Source organism: Poecile atricapillus, chromosome 4 (assembly GCF_030490865.1).
Source record: "Poecile atricapillus isolate bPoeAtr1 chromosome 4, bPoeAtr1.hap1, whole genome shotgun sequence".
In the NCBI taxonomy this organism is placed as follows: Eukaryota; Metazoa; Chordata; class Aves; order Passeriformes; family Paridae; genus Poecile; species Poecile atricapillus.
Genome location: NC_081252.1, coordinates 31,266,873 through 31,285,800, shown reverse-complemented (window position 1 = coordinate 31,285,800; position 18,928 = coordinate 31,266,873). Strand labels below are relative to the sequence as shown.

Sequence of the window (18,928 nt, the reverse complement as noted above, 5' to 3'; positions counted from 1 at the left end):
TAGCAAGGTATTTCAGTTTTTTTATTAGCACTAGTTTGGAAATCACAGCACAAGTGAATTTCCTAAATTTCCAAAAACTGTTATTTTACATTGAATTGGTGTGTTAGGTCTTCCTTCTCAGAAGAATTCTACCTATATTGCTGGTTTTCGGATTCAGTGTCTTTAAGTAAATTCATGTAGAAAGAGAATTGTTTTGATTGAAATTTGGTAATATCCAAGTGATTATACAAAGTCAGTAGGAAATGGCCTTTCTGCACTCCTAGAGTGTAGCATGTGGAACTCAGACCTTGTCCATGCAAGAGGCGTGTTACACAAAGGCCCAGAACATGCACAGATGAGCTGCTAAACCTGTAGGAGCAGCCTGCTGATTAATAAGCCAACAGAAGAGATTTTAGGCTTCAGCAGCATCCTAAACCTAAAGTTTGAGGTTTGGTCAAAGAAATGGGAAGAATACAGTGAAGCATGATCACCTGAGAGCACCACCAGACTGACACAGAGGTGCCCCAGAGCTTTCCCAGGTAGTCACTGGCCAAGTTAAATGTGCCAGTAGCCAGAGGGGACAGGCACGCAAGAGGTGCCAAGGGTACATACAAAGCCCAGAGCACCTGAGTTAGGGGGTGTCACAGGCAGGGACTGTTACCACGGGCCCTTTCTGATAACCCCTTGCAGCCACCACCCCCATCCCTTGCAGTTCCTTCACTATCAGAGTGTCTTAGACTGCACAACTGTTAAGGTATGTTCAGCTTCTCTGTGTGAAGGAGGGAAATCAGTAAAATATTTACAAAAGACAGAAAACAGAGCAACTGTAATACAATAGTAAGTTTTGCTAAATAGGAAAATACTGTCCCTTAAGTCACATAAAAGTCTTGATGATGGACTTCCATGGCACTGTAAACTTGAACTAGTATCCCTTTTTAGTAATACAGTGTGAGTAGCAATATTTCAGGCTAATCCACCATATTTCAGGTTAATCCATTTGCCTTGCCTCATCAGAATCTAGGCCTGCTAGACCATGACCACCTCTATCAGATTTTCCAGAATATCCTTCTCCTGTAAAGTATATATGATATTATGACCCAAAGAGTTGTTGCAGTGAGGTTTTGAGTCAGATGCTCTGCATGGGATTGACTGTCTTGCATCTTCCACTTAAAAGGGAAATAGTTTGCAAACACTTGGTGTCCAATGTAGACTAGGATTGAGTTCATTCCTGAAAGGAAGCACAGGTTATACCATCTGAAATAGCAGGTATGGGCTTGCTTCAGAGCAAGAGGCAGAGGCGTGGCAGGCTTATAAAAGACAGTGGCACCAAGGCAACAACAGCTAATGTCATTTGTCCCAAAGATGCTACACACTGTTTTCAAATACAGTCTGAGGGGTTCTCTCTCCCAAGACATTTATTAAAAGAAATACAAATAATCTCTGTGCTAAACTGAAAATACAAACAAATCGGTATGCTGCAATTATATTAATAATAAGAATAATAACAGTTACTGTTTCCAGGGTGGACGAGTGCCAACCAATCTGGTCAGATCTGCTGCCTTTACAAACAAATGCTGACTGCCCTCCAAAGCTCTGGGGTTTCTGGTAGGAGGTATGATACCCTGCTGTCACTCTGCCTATTTCCCTATCCAGACACCAGGGACCAAAGCTGCTGAAAGGTCCCCTCTGCTGTGGCTCTGCATTCTCTACTCATGTTTGTTGTGTGCCCAGTGTGGTTAAAACCAGGGTGGGATACTTTGGGAAATGTGCTTATCTAAAATCACAGAGACACAACCTACACAGCCGCCCAGGGGATTTTGTCTTCCCCATTTTCAGAAGCAGTATTAATCTGTTGACAGGCCTTTGAGTTTCCCACTAGGTTACACAAGTCTCAGCAGTCCTTTCCAAAACCAACTTTGAACAGCTGTGGTATTTTGCTTGGTACTAGGCAGCTGTTCACTGGGACCTTGACTTGGTATCAAACTCAGAACAGTCATTAGGCAATAGCAGCTTGCAGCTCTAGTTTAAAGAACTGATTGTCCCTCTCTCCTAAATATCTGGTCTCAAATATCCCAGTTCTGTGCAAAGGTTCCGCTCAATTTAATCATTCTGGAATCCTTCAGGTTACCTCGGTCTAAATCCCTACTCTCTTACAGACAACGGAAGCACAGAAAACAAAAGGATAAGTATCAGTGCAGAAAGAATCTGCATAAGGAGTATGTCTCCTGATGTGATTTTACTGACCTGGGTATAAAAATGGAGCACCTGACCACCATTTCTTGACATCCACAAGGTAATATATCAGCAGTAAGAGGATGAAGGCAAAGCAGCTCATGGTTGTCACATATGATACTGACCTACAAACATTTTCAGTAGAAATAGTAATATTTAGAGAACTATGTCATACAGATGTCAATGTACACAAGGTAAAACATTCCCTGAGCTAAAATAATGCTTTAACAAAATCATACAAAATCTTCCATCCCTTTGCTTACCATAAGTTCTTGTTTATGGGAATAAACCCTTCTTCTTTAGAACATTTTGTCAAGATAGCAGAAATAATTCCCTGAAATAGAAAGTCGGTAAAGTTTATATAACCACTGCAGTATGTTTCAGAAATATTTGCATTGCATTAAAATACATGTCTTTAAAAGAGCTACATAACTATCAGACTTACTGTTACTAGGCCCCATATGACGAACCGACTCATAATTTGTTTGGGCTGGTCTTTGTAGAACAAAGTAATTTTTCCTGCCTTATAAAAAAAATACAAAAAAAAAATGCCCATTAATATAAGTACATTTCAAGAGGCAGATACATTTTCCACCAGCTACCTGAGCTAGGACAGAGACCACAAATGGGATTTCTATCAGCCAAGTTGCTGAAAGGCTCAAAATGAGGACTCTTTGTAAAGAATGGACACACAAGTGGAAAACATGTAAATGCAACCCAATCAGCAGTAGAGGTGCACTTTCTCTCCCTTTCTTACTATGTTCGCTGAGGAAGGGGACAAGCATCTTAATTAGGTAAAGACAACGTAAGTTGAGCTCCCTCTCCCTCGGTAAAGATTGCATGAAGAACACCACCAGAACCAGCCCCAAGAGCTTCTCCACAGCATCCCTGGCCTGCTCAGAGCATGTGCTTCTTTTTGTATGCCACTAAGCAATGTGTCCTGATAATTCACTCCTCAGTGTCACACTTCTTTTGCAAGCTCTGCCTCACAGATATTCCAAATCAATTTTTACCCAGTGCTACATGTGGTAACATTCCTTTCCCAGCAGAAGAGTGAGTTCCAGTTCGGTTCACAGCTGCTGCACTGTCAGAAAAGCCAGCAGTGCATCAAAACCGCATCAAAAAGTGCCATATTTAAACAGTTGTGAGCGGTGCGAGCTTTTGGTGTTGGTAACACCAGTATGAACGCCTGCATCTCTTTGTCAGGGAAGGTGAGCACACAGCACCTGTGCAAGATGGCTGTCACTGCACAAGCAGAAAATCAGCAAGGGGGAACAAGTACACCTGCAACTTTTGAAACCCTTACAATGAAGCTGTGAAGTTTGTGTGTCTCAGCCTTATTTTCCAACATACAGAGCCAGCCTAATCCTAACTTAAGCCCAACCTTTAAACACCAGGTGGCTATTTTGCAAGTTTCTTGTGTCCATCCCTTACAAAAACTGAGAAGTCTCAGTGTACCTAATGCAAGCTACTGCTGTATTAGCTTCCACTTTGGCACCCACCTCAGGCTAAGTCATCGTGAAAGCATTGCTCTGAAAAATGTTTTATTAGAACCAGTCTTAGCTTTAAGTAAAGAAACCCAGTTGCCTCCCCACTTCTAAGTTTCCTTCAAATCTTCCCATTATAGCATGGATCCAGAAAGAAAAAGAGGTACCTGCAGTCCCAAAAATGCCATAACAATGCTATTTATGGTCCCCAGGATCCCTTCAGGATCATACGGCATCGTTGATTGGTAAGTCACCTTAGAGAGAAAACAGCTGTTACAGAGCACCCAAGCAAACAAACTCCTTTATTTTAAATCCTCCTGAACGTATCATTCCCAAGCCACTCCTGACATACTGCAAACAAAAAACTACTTACACCTGAAGAGGGATGCTGATACATATGCTTTTCTCCAAGAAGCAAACGGTCAATGTAACCAGCTGCTCCTCCAGTGCAGTTGGGATACTTTCCAAAGTCCCCAATGCCCCCAGGCCCAAGATAGCCCCTAGGACAGAGGCAGAGAGGTTGTAGCACATAGTGTTGTTACAGCCCAGCTGCACAGCAGCTGGCTCACTGACCCTGCACACCAAAGGCTCAGTGTTTTCCCAGGCCAGAGGCACACATTGATGGCATTGCAGTGATCATATATTGCTGTACACAGACTTCAGGGAGATTTTAATCCTCTTTAAATAGAAAGGAAGAATGACATCACCTGTATAACACCTGGTACTTTAGTGCCAAAGTAAAGTTCTTTTACATGATGGATGCTTCTTTTAACCCTGCTGGCCTGAAAGCTCTTCCCTTCATTCTTTTCCTATGGCTAAAAAAATGTACCTTCTACTCAGTAGAAGAGAACCAAGCTGATACCCCACATTAAGTTGTCCAAGTGCACAGTCTTACCTAGGACAATCTGGCACTGGTAACAAGAAGGTCAGGCAGAGCCAAATTGTTTCTAACACCAGAATAAAAATCCACTGTGGCCAGTAGGGCAGAATATCTTGCAGAGCAGGGAATCGTCCTTCCTGCATGAGATAGAGAGAGGGGGTGTTATCTGGCAAGTAAAAAAAAAACCATGCCCTTGGGGACAACCTGTACTTCCTGGCAGGCAGTCTTCCACCCCAGATAAAAGAGGGAGATGTCATTACAAAACTGGGTTCTACCAATAGACCTTTCATTTTCAGAAGCAATTTCCAGACACTTAGTTACTTGGGGCAAGGGAGGAGAAACAAACCGAAACAAAAGCCCTTAATGTTTTTTAACTTGGAAAATGTCAAAAGGAACTTTGATGCATGAGTAGAACAAAGCCTTTTGGGAAAACAGACTCTAGAAAGGCCAAAACCCAGCACTACTTTCCCCTGCTGTGAAAAAAACCTTGCCAAAATTAACTGAACAAAACACAGACTACAGGATTCAGCATAGATACGCTGTCCCTGGGCTTCCTTGGCAGTGGAAAAGTCATCAAAAGTGTTTTGGAATGCCTGTTTTTAAGCATTATCTGAATGGATTGGTGAAATCCTCAAATACAGTAAAGCTAGATGTGACAAAATGCAGACTGGGACACTGAAGGGTGTACATACCCAACACTGACCCCTGCCAGGTCACACTGCACATCACACAGGTCACACACATCAAGTAAGATGTTTCATGTTTTCTTATCATTTCTCATGTGTTCTTTTTGCCCAAACAAGAGCAAAGGCTCCCAAACCCTGCTCCAGTATCCATTCAATTGTCATCTCCCCACATAACTCACCCAGGTCCCACTATCAGCTCTTGTAAACAGGAGTTCAAGAGCAGCAACCACCAGGTATGTGAATCCCAGCCTCTGGAGCACCCCTGGAATACGCAGATTATCCCAGGACACTGGAAGACATGCAAGCAATGTGAAAGAGGAGCAGACATGGGCTCTGCAGTAAATACAAGAATGACCCTTCTTCAGGGAGAGCTGAGATCCACTGCACCTGCAGGTACAAGGGACACCTCCACTCTGCCATCCCAATTTTCTGTATATCATAATCCTGGGAAAGCCACTAAGACAATCAACGGTGGTTAGTACAAGAGTCTAACAGAGAGAATTGAATCAGTGCGGAACTGAACAGCACTCCACAAGATACCATCAAACTGCTGACACAGTTCTTGCAGTTCTTGCAACAGCCCAGCCAAGGAGGCAGGAAAAAGTTACAGCAATGCAAGGAAGACAGCAAGTTCCACTCACAAGGTCCAAGGCAGTAATTGGGATTCACAACTATGATTCCCAGCAGGATTAGCACAAAACTCCTCCAAAGGATTTTTCTAAGCACCTTCCACTTGGAACTTCCCCACCTCAGCATGGAGCCCAGTGCCAATGCTATTGATGTCCCCATGATGAACACAAACCTGGAGAACAGAGCAGATGGGAAATGGAGCTGGCAGATGTCTCATAACATGTATGAGTAACAGCAAACACTAAAGCTGACAGAGCGTCCTGCATTGGCCCAGCAGAGATGCATGCACTGAGTGAAACTGGGTGATTTTATTTCCTCTTGATTGTTAGGAATTTCTAGGCTACTGAGCTTGCACTATGGGACACTTCTACCTTTTTCATTGGTCAGTTGAAGTAGGGTTGTAACTGCAGTTTGCTCTTTCTCCTGCAATTCATATGCTACCAAAAAATTCCATTACCCAAAATTAAATTACCATCTTCAGATCAGTCAAACACCAGCTTCAAATCTATGTTTCAAATTCAGAACTGACCCTCTCCTTCCCTCTAGATCAGGTTCACAGTCCAGGTCCAGCTCCCTATTCCAATAGAAACCACAGCTGGTGTAGAGAAGCATGTTAGGGGCAGATACTTCCCCATAAGACCATTCTCTGGTTATAGAAATATTAGCTTAATTGAAAGTTTACTTGGCCCTTTTATCTATGGATACACACCAGTCCAGCTTTGAATCTTGCCAGACTGGCAGCTTTTAACACAGTGGCATGGCATTGAGCTTCTCAGGGATACTGCACTTCCACTGGCAGGGTAGCCCTGGGCCTTGTGTGTGGGAAGGAGGAGGATGTGGGGCACCAAAACCACTTAGCTCTTCTACTGGTTCATAAGGGTTATGTTGTTATTTTTAGGGGCAGATTCCTATTAACTGTTTAACACAAATACACCCAAATACATTTCTACATAGAGGCAAAGTGCACACAAAGTTCTACTTGCAGTTTTTAATATAAAGAATCACTTCATACAAAAACTATTCTTGAGGAAAACTTACCACGGAAACACCAGATCTGCCACTGTTAATCCTACAGAGAAATATGAAGGAGCATGTTATTTATCTTGAACCCTCCTCAAATTTAACAATATTAGTGTTGAGTTTCTAGAGGAATTGCAGGCTGCTAGCAAGTATTCATGTCCCAAAAGTCTAAAACATGTTATAAACAAAACCTACAAAGAGCTAATCATCTTGTTTCACTGCATTTGGCACTTTACAAGAATAGGGTCAGAACTGATTGCTGTGCCTTGGTAAAGATTCCAGGGATGGGATCCTTGCTATTCTCCACGAGGGCATTACAATGTTTGACTTCATTACCAATCAAGGCGTTATGTTTTTACAGCACTGAGCAACATCAGTCTGACTGTGGTCACTAAGCAATAAGGAAAGTTAAAGATATGACCCTGTATCACAAATGAAGAGGTTACACACAGACTGTGATGTGAAACCATCCTGTCCTGCATGATGAGGAGGACCATACACTGCTTTGCCCATTAACAACCAGCAGATTCCCTGCTGAGGCAAAGCAGCATAGCGCCCCAGCTTTTGGCTGAGCAACAGCTTGCTGCAGCAGCTGCAACACCAACCATTTCTAGACACGGCTGCAGTTAAAACCCAGAGTAACTGTCTCAATTGTACTTTACCATTCCAACTCTCATGTTTGAAGAACCAGTATTTTCCTCCTCCATAGTTAACAAACACCATAATTACAAGAGAGAGCCTAAAAAGACAACAGAACCACGAAGTATCAGATGATGAAATGCTACTTATGAACACAAAGTTAATGATTACGACTCCCACTAATGCATTTCTGACTCGGAGATTTGATTTATTTTATTTTTAAAGCAAGATTTCCAAGGTTTCTAGCTTTACCAACCAGTAAGTCGTGTTTCAAAAATCATGACTGGTGGTGAACCAAAGCAAGCTCCTTTGCATTGCATTTTCACACTGAACGCGTTGTTCTTTTGCACGCTCTGCCTCAACTTTAACATTTCCTCAAATTAGAGCAATTACAAAGTACAAAAAATCTGAGAATTAAAATCTTTATTAACTTCCAAGTAAAAGAGACCACCTTGAACTGTCCATCTGCTATATATCACCATGCACTGTCAAACCACCACTGGAAAAACCTCATTCCCCTTGGAAGAGCTGCTTTTGAGCAAGCTCTTATGCTCACCCTCGGAACGTGTCAAGGGAACGCAGCCGCTGCCGAGAGCCTGTGCTCCACGATTGCGGGGCAGGATCACAGTTAATGGAGTCTGTTGTGTTTGGGGATCCCAGCTCCTTCCAGAACAAACCAGACACATGAAGAGCAAGTCAGCAGCTGCACCAGCTGACTAGAGAACAAAGGATAGTAAACTCAAACTTTCACACACACTCTGTCTTTATTCTCTCTGTCTTCCTCTCCGTGGCTTCACCACATTACAATAACGTTTGCAGATGCTCCGGAATCTACCTCTGACCAGGTAGAAACAACAATGTGAAACAAAAGCAGTGAAATGAGCCTGTGCTTGAGACTCATCAGAGCTGGGTCCCTTCCAAATCAGCCAGAGGCTTGCCAACACTCTGTGTAGTGCTTTGCAACAAAGCTGAGCAGATCCGGTTGCCAGCTCTCAAACAGGGCCCGCCCCAACCCATCAGCACTTGTCTGACACCACGGAGAGACTGTTTTGAGAGTTAAACCAGTTGAAAACTAATCCTTTTAAATACAGGAGTGGCTTTTTTGCAACTGAGCTTCCCAAACCATTCTGATCAGACCCAATGACAGCATAAAGAAGGAAACATCACAATATCCCAGTGGTAAGAGATGAACTACAAGAATTGATGTAGAGCTCTGCTTCCAAGTCTTTTGATTCTAGGCAGGTTTGGACCTCTTAGATTTGAAGCCCAGACTGTGGTGAACTATCTATATTCTAGTACAAAATGAGGGTCACACAGAAATGCTAGTGCTAGGGGTCCCAGATAAATTATGACTTCATTTTTTTGCTAAAATTCCTGCTGTGCTGGGAGCAGCCATGAGGGCTGTGATTTCCCTTACGCTGACTGTGTCAGAAGGGGACATTTCACCAACACATTTGTTTCAAGGGAACTAATGGGGGCACAAAGCTGTATGTTCAAAACTTGTAAGAGCTTTACAGGGAATCCACTAAACTTGCATGGAAACCCAGTCTAGGACTCTCCATTGACATAAAATTGCCTATCTGACAAGATTTGCTAAGGGGAACACACACAAGGGGAAGGTGATTAGTAATAAACAAGTCCCCAGATGTCCAGATAGAATGTGTTTCTCAGAGATGAAAACACTACAGAACGCAAACTAAAGATACTGTGGTCACTCACGGAGTTAATCATACGATCAGTTGCCCTGGGATTCAGTTTCTTGTAAACCCAGTTTCTGACTGGATCAATTCTGAAAATGAGTAACAGTTTAAAACACAAAACAAAGCCAAATTTATAGTTAATGTCACCTTAATAGAAGCTTTTTAGCAGCATAAAACAAGTTTGGACAGTTCCTAATTCTGTTTTTACAGCTCACACAGGTAATACTGAGATTCAGCCAGCACCTAGGTTCTCAGTTAAGTCCAGCTGTGGAATTACACTGACACAAGCTCATGTTTGGGGGTTTTATTCTCAGGTTGCTTACAGGCAAGGATGACTTACACCATTTAGTAAAGGGTAGAAAGCTGCATTTGTTACATGCACTTTGGTCCCACTGCTTCGGATTACTGATCCAGAGCTAGACAAAGAACAAGGGACACGAGGGTGCAGCAGGGCGTGTGTGAGCTTACAGTGAACATCAGCTGCTCCGCACATAAACCACCAAGGCTGCAAGATATCCCTTGAGTGAAACTGCATCACTCTGCATTTCTTGCCACATGTGCCACAATGTGCACATGGCACCTGATAACAGGATCTGATCTGCAAGCAGAGCTACAAGTGGGACTCCAAAGCATTACCACACTATGCTGCATGGTCTTAAACTGGCATGTGCAAGAAGGAAGCTCACTTACTTCATTAGAAGACGCCCAGCAATCAGGATAGCAAGGATCCCCATGTAAACCAGGAAAGCAAAGAGAATAGCTACACAGAAAGAGGAGAACACAACTCTATAAACCATCTAACAAAACCATTCAGTGACCTGGGCTTGTCCAGCTGTGACACCAACATGACACAAAGCCCAACTCACTGATCATCATACCATCTTATCCATGCAATATAAATCCCAGAGGAAAATAAAAACCCACAGTGAAACCCCCAAGCTACCCAACACATAAGCAGGCTAGTTTCAAAGTGCAGCTCAGTGACTCCACATCTCGGCATAAAATGAGCAAAATAAAACCGCGTTGCATCACAAGACACTAGTGAGCGAAGAGTTGATGTGCTGCAATATGTTCTGAAGAAGTAGAGACTTAAAAACAGCCTCAACATGAAGAAGATAGGGGAAAGGGCAATACACCTAGCATTACATTAGCAAGCATGGTGAATTTTTCTTTACAGTTAGGAAACTGGAAGGATTGAAGAATAATGTAATAATATAGGAGAAGAATGGAATAGACATAGACAAGAGCTTGAAACAGTCCTGGATAAGAGATGAACAAAAAGATCAGGTTTTAAAAGTGCAACAACAAACAAAAATCCAAACGCTGTGTGAATTGTTTCCCATTTTGTGAGAGAAGATAGAGGGAAGAAAAGGGAGGATTCTGTGTACATGAAGAAAAACAGGAACTAATATCTCCCTCCAGACACATACCCACTGATTTTTCTGTACTAATGCCTGCTGCAAAAATGTTGTGGGCAGACGGTACATCATGTGAATAGGCCTGATCCTGGTCAGGGCCTCAAGATGGATGTATAAAACATAAGGAGGCAAGGATGTTGAGAAAGGAGCAGGACCATGACAACTCTTTCAGCACAGCATGAGTGGTTGCACAGGCTTCTTAGGAAGCTGGTTCTGCTGGGAGACATGCAAGTTGTAGAATGAAAGGGAAAAATAGAGTTCTACATACGGAGGTAGCTGTTGATAGGGCCTTCATTGATGATTAGGTCACAAGAAACACTTTGGGTGCTTGTACTTAGGGTCTTTACCACAAGGGAATAATTGCCAAACTCTCCAAAATGATACTGAATCCTGCAAATGATAAAGGAAACAAAATTTGGTGAGCCACCCCCAGTACATGCAGGTACCACTGCAGCACTTAGGGGGGCTGTAAGCCTGAATGCTTTATGAAAGGCAAGCCAAAAACTTGGACCAACATTGTGATCCAGCATGGAACTTGCCTCTTCCAAGCATTATTCTCCCCTAGCCCAACACCAATTCTTTATCACACATGCACTGCTGTAATTTGTCTTCTTGAACTAGACTCCCTGCAAGAGAAACCAGGTGCTTGCACATGCTGCCTCAGTGAACACCATTTTGTCTCTGCTTGCACCTGGATTCTTTCAGCACAATTCCAAAGTACACCACTGTTACAGCAGTGGGGTGAAGACTGAGCTCTAGGTCTAAATAGTTGGGAAAAAGCAGGTGATGAGCAGGCAATGAAGAGGCACATGGCTCCAAGGGAAAAAAAACCACAAAATGCAACAACAAACCAAACCAACACAAATACAGGACAGAGCTCTCCATGTATTCCCCGGGGCTGGGCCACCTACTTGCAGAGATTTCTGTCACCCACAGAGCTGTTGAGCAGCAGGGTGAGTGGATGCTGGGTATCAACCATTACCGACGCCGTGCCTGGTTTTCTGAGGCTCTCGTTGCTTGGTGGGATAAACGCCAGGAGCTGATACAAGCACTGTGGAAGAAGAGGGTGAGGGGAGCTCATTAATACCAAAGGAGAGCGAAAGGGGGTTCTCCCTTGCATGGTGGCAAAGACAAGGAAAGATGCCACGGGGCTGGAGCATCTCCTGCTGCGGGAATTCCCTGCGTGCTGCTCGAAGGTAAAACCGAAGCGAAGCGACCTGACGAAGCCACGGGGAGACGCAGGAGAAGCCGAGCAGCCCCACCGGGGGCCGGGCTGTCAGAAGCGGAGGCCGGGGGGTGACCCCCGCCCGGCACAGCCCCTCACCTGGTGGCAGGAGCCGGAGCGGGCGGCGAGGTTCAGGCCCGGGGCGGGCAGCTCGTTGAGGACGAGCAGCAGCGCCTGGTCCATCCTCCCCGGCCGCCGCCGCTCGGCCGCCGCCGCCGCCTCGCCGCGGGGCCCGGCCGCGCCCTGCCCGTCGGGCTGCGAGAGGCCGGGCGCCATCAGCAGCGCGCCCAGCGCCGCCGCCACCGCGGCCACCAGCGCCACCGCCGCCGCCAGCCCCGCCGCCGCCGCCATCGCGCCGCGCTCCGCCTCGGGGCGGGGCCGCCGCCACCGCCGCCTCCCCGCGCTTCCCGCTGCTTTCCGGGGTCAGGCGTCCCGGGCCGCGCCGCCCGCAGCGCGGGCCCGCCTGCGCGGAAACACGGGAGGATGCGCAGCGCGGAGAGCGTCGAGCTCGCAGCCGCCTTCAACGCCTCTCGTCACGCCTGGCCTCGCGTCGCGGGCTGCGGGCTCCGGACCGCCGTGCCTGCGGGACGGCTGGGCAGCCGGCGCTGAAAAAGCAGTACAGGCGTTCATCCCCGGGCTGGGAAGAGGGTCCTGCTTAGCCTTCGTCTTTCACCGAGGATGCGGAAGGCACGGCCATGGAAAAGAAACCGCATTTCGTTAGGAGGGAGTTTCTTCCCAGAGAGGTGCCACCCATCTCGCTGGCGTTACTGCTTGCGGTCGTCCTGCTCCTTAATGCCATTCTCTACCTGTACCTCAACAAGTTTTACAGCTCTCTGGGACGTGTCGAAACGGACCCTGGCCTCTGCCCTTTTGGGCATTTCAAATTCGGAGCGCTGAAGAATTGTACCCCGTGGCTTTCCTGTGAGGCCATAAATAGGGAAGTCAGGAAACTCAAGTGTGTTGGTGAAGGTGCTGTGAAAAAGGTGAGTTTGGATTTCTTTTCTTCTCTCCTCTGGATAAAGAGCTTTCACAGTTTAATTAATTAATTAATTAATGTAATTAATGCACTACTGCTGTTATGATTGTCCTCTCAGCAGCTAATTACTGTAGGCATCCAGGACCATAGGGCTACTGATGAGGTGAACACAGCAGATACGAGAGCATGACCTGGGCCACCTCTCCTGCACCAAACGACTTCCAGCTACACAAGCAAAATCGCAGATTGGTACAATCATGGCAGAGTAAGACTGGCTATTTGAGTGACACAAAATAACTTTATTCAAATGCATTGTCCATTACAAAGAAAACTTATGAAATCGTGACATGACTGGCATCAGAAAGGGCTTGCTGTGACAGGTACATGGCTCTACCTAAAGCTGACTGTGCCTGGTGTGTGCCTGCTGTAATTAAATTACAACTGTAATTTGCAGTTGTGACTAACCAGTCACAGGAAGAGCTCAGCAGCAGATGGTAGCAGTTCACAGCAGAAGGTTCTCCACGTGTCTTATGTGTTTCTTGTGTGTTCTCAGGTCTTCCTTTCTGAGTGGAAGGAAAAGAAAGTGGTCCTTTCACAGCTCACCAACTCAGAGCTGAAGGAGGATTTTCTCCATGGACTGAAGATGCTGAAAGCCCTTCAGAGCAAGCATGTTGTCCGTCTGCTTGGCTACTGTGAGCAGCAGTTCACAATCCTCACCGAATACCATCCTCTTGGTTCACTGAGAGGTCTGAATGAAACTCTCCACATTCCCAAGTACAAGGGCATGAACACCTGGCATCGCAGGCTGATGCTTGCTATAGACTATGTGGGTGTCATTCGGTACCTGCACAGCAGCCCCCTGGGCACCTTAGTGATGTGCGACTCGAATGACCTGGACAAGGTTCTCTCCCAGTATCTCCTAACTAGTGACTTTCATGTCCTGGTGAACGACTTGGACGCTTTGCCTCTTGTGAACAGGAGTGCTGGCAGGCTGGTGAAGTGTGGTCACAGGGAGCTCCGGGGTGAGTTTGTAGCTCCTGAGCAGCGTTGGCCCTATGGAGAAGATGTGCCATTCGAAGATGACCTCATGCCTCCCTATGATGAGAAAACAGACATCTGGAAAATCCCAGATGTCTCCAATTTTTTCTTGGGCCATGTTGAAGGAAGTGACATTGTACGACTGCATCTGTTTGACATCCATGCAGCGTGTAAGAAGAAGGACCCGGCAGAACGACCCTCTGCCCAAGAGGTCTTAGACACCTATAGGAAAGTTTTGACTCTGCTTATTCGGGAGGCAGCCGTGCCTAGTACTAGAGAAATGTTATAGTGAATCACAAGACAAACAACATACTGATGATTTAGGTTGAAGTCCTTCCTATTTATGTAGCTTTGCCTGATGGGCAAAATCTCTGTCCCCAAAACTGAGAAGAAAAAAACAACTGAACTTGTTCCTCTTGATTAAAAAAAAATAAAATAAAATCCACCCAATCCAAGAGCTGTGCAGGCTTTCCATTGGCATGTTTAATTTACCATTGGAAGAGGAGGAAAGAGAGAAATGAAGTTGTGTGGGGGCAGGGAAAATTTGTTCCATAAGAAATGATAAATTTTCTTTTGCAACATTTACACAAAAAATATCTTAAACATTACAGAAAAACAGCTAGAAACATATTAGTCTACCTTAACTTGTTGGCAGAGGACTGGAGAACAGAGACCATGGCATGCCCCCTACAAGCTTTGTGCTGATTGCTGTGGCTTTGGCCTATGTTGTATCCACAAAGCCCTCATCTACTTTCCCATGTAGTAAAAGCAGTGGTCACTTAGAAATGAGTACCCCATTTCACTTCAGATTTTGGTGAGTCCCACTGCCAGACCGCAGTGGCGGTCTCTCCCTGCTGGCTGGGGCATAGGTTGCTCCTGGAGATGTATGGTCATTGCTCTGTGGGCCCTGTATCCCACACCAGCAAGTGTGTGGCCACTTTGGAAGCAAGAAGATGATGCAGATTCTGAAAAGTCTGCTTATAGACACAGGTTCTTGGTTTTCAAGCCTTTGTCCTATGGTATTCTCAGATGGGCTTTTGAGAGGTGAAGCTGTCAAATGCAAGTCTCTTGCTCCTCTGTAATCCACAGAAATGCTGGACACTGTGGAAGAGAGCTTAAGTGTGTCTTTTTTTTCCATTCACTTATCCTTGCTTAGTGTCATCATGATTTGATGGAAAGGAAGATTACAAGGAACTGAAAGAGAAATGTGACTTCCACAGAAATGAGCGTTAAAACACAAGCTTTGGAAAAGAAAATTCCTGTTTTCAGAGCATACAATTCTATTGGGTCTGAATTCAAAGTCCACTAAGGATAGCAGAAGGCTGCTAAAAAGTAGCTGTGTTTGGTGTGTTAGGAAAAAGCTTGAGGTAACCTACATGGATGTAACAGCCTGGTACCAGCAGCTGGAGAGGAAGAACAATGATGCCTTAATCCAGCAATAGGTTCTTTTTGGTGGGACTGGGATCTGGGATGTAGCTCTCTTGGAGAAAAAACAGGAATAATATGAATGAGAAACATGGATTCCACCACTGTCCACTTGAGGACTTTTTGTCAGGACCTTCTGTTTCAGTGGACTAAATCTTTGCAAGGCCTAAGAGACAACTTCCATGTTTTGACCTGAGAGGCGATTTGTAAGCAGAGTACACTGTCCTTTTTGCTCCTTTTTGAAGTTTGGTTCTGTTCTTTTCTGTGCTGCTATTCCTCTTCACATAAACCGGCCATATTCTGACTGTACTGAGATCATGCAGTCATTTCATATGCATAATGTTCAAATCCAAGATTTTATTATAAATAGGAAAAATTTCCTACAAGTTAGTTAATTCATTCCTGATATCATACAATGCCACCAGGAGTCATTTAAAAGCTGCTGATTATGTCTTTCCTTTCCCTCTGGGAAGTCTGATTTCTTTAATTAGATTTTTGCCATTTTTCACTTATCCATTCTTTCCTTGCAGCTTTCCTGTTCAGGTTGTCAGGAGACAAAGCTTGGAAATCAAAGTCTCCAAAAATAAGCAGTGTTTGTGGATGCTTTGGGTTTGTTTTGGACTTTGACTCAAAATGCCTAAAAGAAGTATGGGGAAAAGAAATGCTCAGTTGTAAATGCAACATCCAGCCCATGAAATCTTGACTTGTTATTGTTAGGGTTAGTTTTACAGTTCCAGCATGAATAAAAGGATGTGCAACAGTGGGAAAAGTCTCCTGTTACAGCTCCTTGAAGCCAGGGATAAGGCTCTAAAGGGCCAAGAACCAAATCTTTTGCATGTTTCCCTCACAATAATTTGTTACCTTTTATTAGCCATCATGTGGACTTGAAAAGGAAATCATAATTTCAAAATGGCTGTAAATAACCATCCCATGAGGGGTTTTTATGAGTGTAGCAAGGAGAGACAAGAACCTGACAAACATCTTGTGCTGGTCTCTCTTTGTTAAGACAAGCTTCTGCTGGGATTTCGTGTACTGTTGCACCTTGCAAACAGCCATATTAATTTCATAGAGTGAAAAATGTTAGGAAAAATTCTTGTTTGGAATAATTATCTTGCCTCTCTGCTCCTGGATGAAATAGTTACAATTTTTTTTTAAGGAAAGGTGTCTCCCTAAACATTCACCCTGAGCAGTGGCTTCTCCATGTCTCTTTCCCATTCCCTCTCCTTCAGGTTGTGTGTTGTTCAGCATTGTATTTCAACAGTAATAAATCAGATTTATTCTGAATACAGCATTATGGAGCTGCAGTTTCTTTTCTGGGATGTTGTTTCTCTGTGAGGAAACACTAGATGGAGCATGAAGGTCAGTTACTTAGAAGCATTAGTTGCTAGCAGCCGCCTCTGAAGCCCAGACCTAGCCAGAATCTGGCCTTGCAGCCGGTATTTTCATAGCAAATTCCCATAAACCCCTTAAAAATCTCTTTGTGTTGGCTTTAGTGAGTCTGAAGGAACAAGACAGCTAGATAAAGGGGCTGACCTGTTAGCCACACGTGCCACTTCCCCTTTTACTTGCTCATGGTCTCTGTGTACTTAACTGTTTCTGTCTCAACCTGGTGAAACAGAAAACCAAGTTTGCGTGTCACCTCGTTCCAGTCTTTCAGTAAAATCAGATGGTTGTACCCTGTGCATCTTTCTATTCTTCCCTGCTAGCTCCTTCTGCAATCTCAAGATTGCATTAATCCAGTCCTTCCCAAGTTTCCAGCTTCTTTTCCCTTAAAGGGAAGAGGGAGGCAAGGCATCACAGAAAGGGGGAAAAGAGGCAGGACAGCCCTACATGCAATAGTCTCCCCTCTTTCCAATTCACTTTTCTGGACATTTCAGTCTTTAGCACCAATCACAGCCTTTGATAAACATTCAGGGACTTTGCTGCCTCAGTACAAGCGGCTCTTATCTGTCTAGTGGAAAACATCAAAAGATGGAGGACAGGAAGAGGCCTGTTTACAGCTGGGAGCCTGCAAGTCCCTCTCTGCTCACCCGTTTCTCAGCCAGCTCTAGACCTGTGGACATGACCTCCCCTGCTAAGACCACTGCCACAGTTCTGCCTAACCTCAACAACAGCTGCTGGTTCTTATCTCAAGCTCAGATCAAGTGTCCCACATTCCCCGTCCTTTCCCACAAAAGATGCTTCTCTGGGGATGGTCATTGCCATGTTTCTCATTGTATTACTGTTCTTCCATCCCAAAAGTCCAGTCAAAGAAACTACACAGATGTGCAGGTCACACAAGGAGAAGGACAGCTACTGATGCTTATCTCCTTCAGGAAACTTCAGAGAAGGTTCCCCATACCACCCTAGGTAGTCAGTGCCGTGGCAGATGTGATCCCAGTCATTCCAGGGCTTTTGTTTGCTGTCATCAGCAAGATGAAGGCCCTCGGTCTGACCCCTTTCCAAGGACAGGGCCACCCTTTTGCTGATGTTAGTTGTAACCACCTGGCCCTTCCGGTTTGGGCAATGCCTCCTCTGCCATGCCTGCAGCAGTCCCACAACATATTTCACCCACCACCACCCACCCAGCTGCTAGACAAAGAATCAAAGCAGAAGCAGTCTCCCAGACTCAAGAAATAGCACCTGGTTCCCAGACTGAACTCTGCTGGGACACTGCTGTGCTAGCAGTGGAGATCAGCACACTTAGGGCATGCTAACTGAGCCTGCTGACAGTCTGGTTGCGTGTGTCAGCTGTGTCAGGGCCCACTGCTGGTATGGTGCAATCTATCCTTGGCCCAATGCTGTTGCCAAAACAATTCCCAGTGGATTCCCCACTAAAGTTTTGCTCTTACCAGGTAGGTTTGTACTGCAGGTTACAGAATGGAAACCACCTGTCTCAGAGCAGAGTCCCAGATTCAGTTCAAACCCCCCGCTGCTCCTTTCATTTTCTCCTCGGAGCCACCTGAAGAATAGCACTGCCAAGGTTATGCTGTTTTCCTTTCCAAAATGCCTGCTGGCTGCACACTTCTGGGGGGTCAAGTCTGATGGAGCATTTCCCATTTTGCACTATGGATTTCAGACTACATCCTGAAAGCATTCCTGTAACATTAAATCCTGTAAGGGTGAGAAGCCTATATGGAAACTCACCTGTATGTTTGACACCATCAGACAGAAAAAGTAGTGAATTAATATCTCTACCACCTGTTGTGTAGGTCTGAGTAAATATGGAAGAAATAAAATGGACACAATGTATGTAATTGAACATTTGATTTTTTTTTTTTTTTCTCTTTGAAGGACTGGTTGAAAATCTGTGTTACTCTGTATTTAATAGAGTGGTAACTTGTAAATGCATCAGAAGTTTAGAATACCACACAAAGTTTTTGAAATTCTGTCACAAGCTCTGAAATAATATTTAGCTTTGGTGCCACATAAACAAAACATCAGATCATTATCTTTGTGAAACAGAGGCAGTGTTGTTTGCCAAATATAATTTGTGAGCTATTTGGCAGAATATGCAACTGTAAACCGATTCTATCATTATGACTGTAACATTTTACCAACAGTCAAGAGACCCTGGGAACAAGAAAAAAGTGGTTCTCAAGTTCTTCTAGCGT

General features: G+C 44.7%; 2 protein-coding genes across 2 annotated transcripts; one reads left to right on the top strand and one right to left on the bottom strand.

Annotated features, from left to right (window-relative positions):
• Positions 1-7: 7 nt before the first annotated feature.
• Positions 8-12,247, bottom strand: HGSNAT (heparan-alpha-glucosaminide N-acetyltransferase). The gene is made up of 17 exons (XM_058838221.1): positions 11,996-12,247; positions 11,583-11,722; positions 10,940-11,061; positions 9,944-10,013; positions 9,273-9,342; positions 8,110-8,216; positions 7,577-7,653; positions 6,933-6,963; positions 5,906-6,066; positions 5,444-5,553; positions 4,594-4,715; positions 4,072-4,198; positions 3,866-3,952; positions 2,657-2,734; positions 2,475-2,545; positions 2,224-2,336; positions 8-1,207 (listed from the first exon to the last, which is right to left on the bottom strand). The coding sequence occupies exons 1-17, from the start codon at positions 12,245-12,247 to the stop codon at positions 1,026-1,028; spliced, it is 1,920 nt and encodes a 639-aa protein (XP_058694204.1). The 3' UTR covers positions 8-1,025.
• Positions 12,248-12,585: 338 nt separating this feature from the next.
• On the top strand, positions 12,586-16,710 carry POMK (protein O-mannose kinase). Its single transcript, XM_058838222.1, has 2 exons — positions 12,586-12,879; positions 13,426-16,710. The coding sequence occupies exons 1-2, from the start codon at positions 12,592-12,594 to the stop codon at positions 14,197-14,199; spliced, it is 1,062 nt and encodes a 353-aa protein (XP_058694205.1). The 5' UTR covers positions 12,586-12,591; the 3' UTR covers positions 14,200-16,710.
• The last annotated feature ends 2,218 nt before the right edge of the window (positions 16,711-18,928 follow it).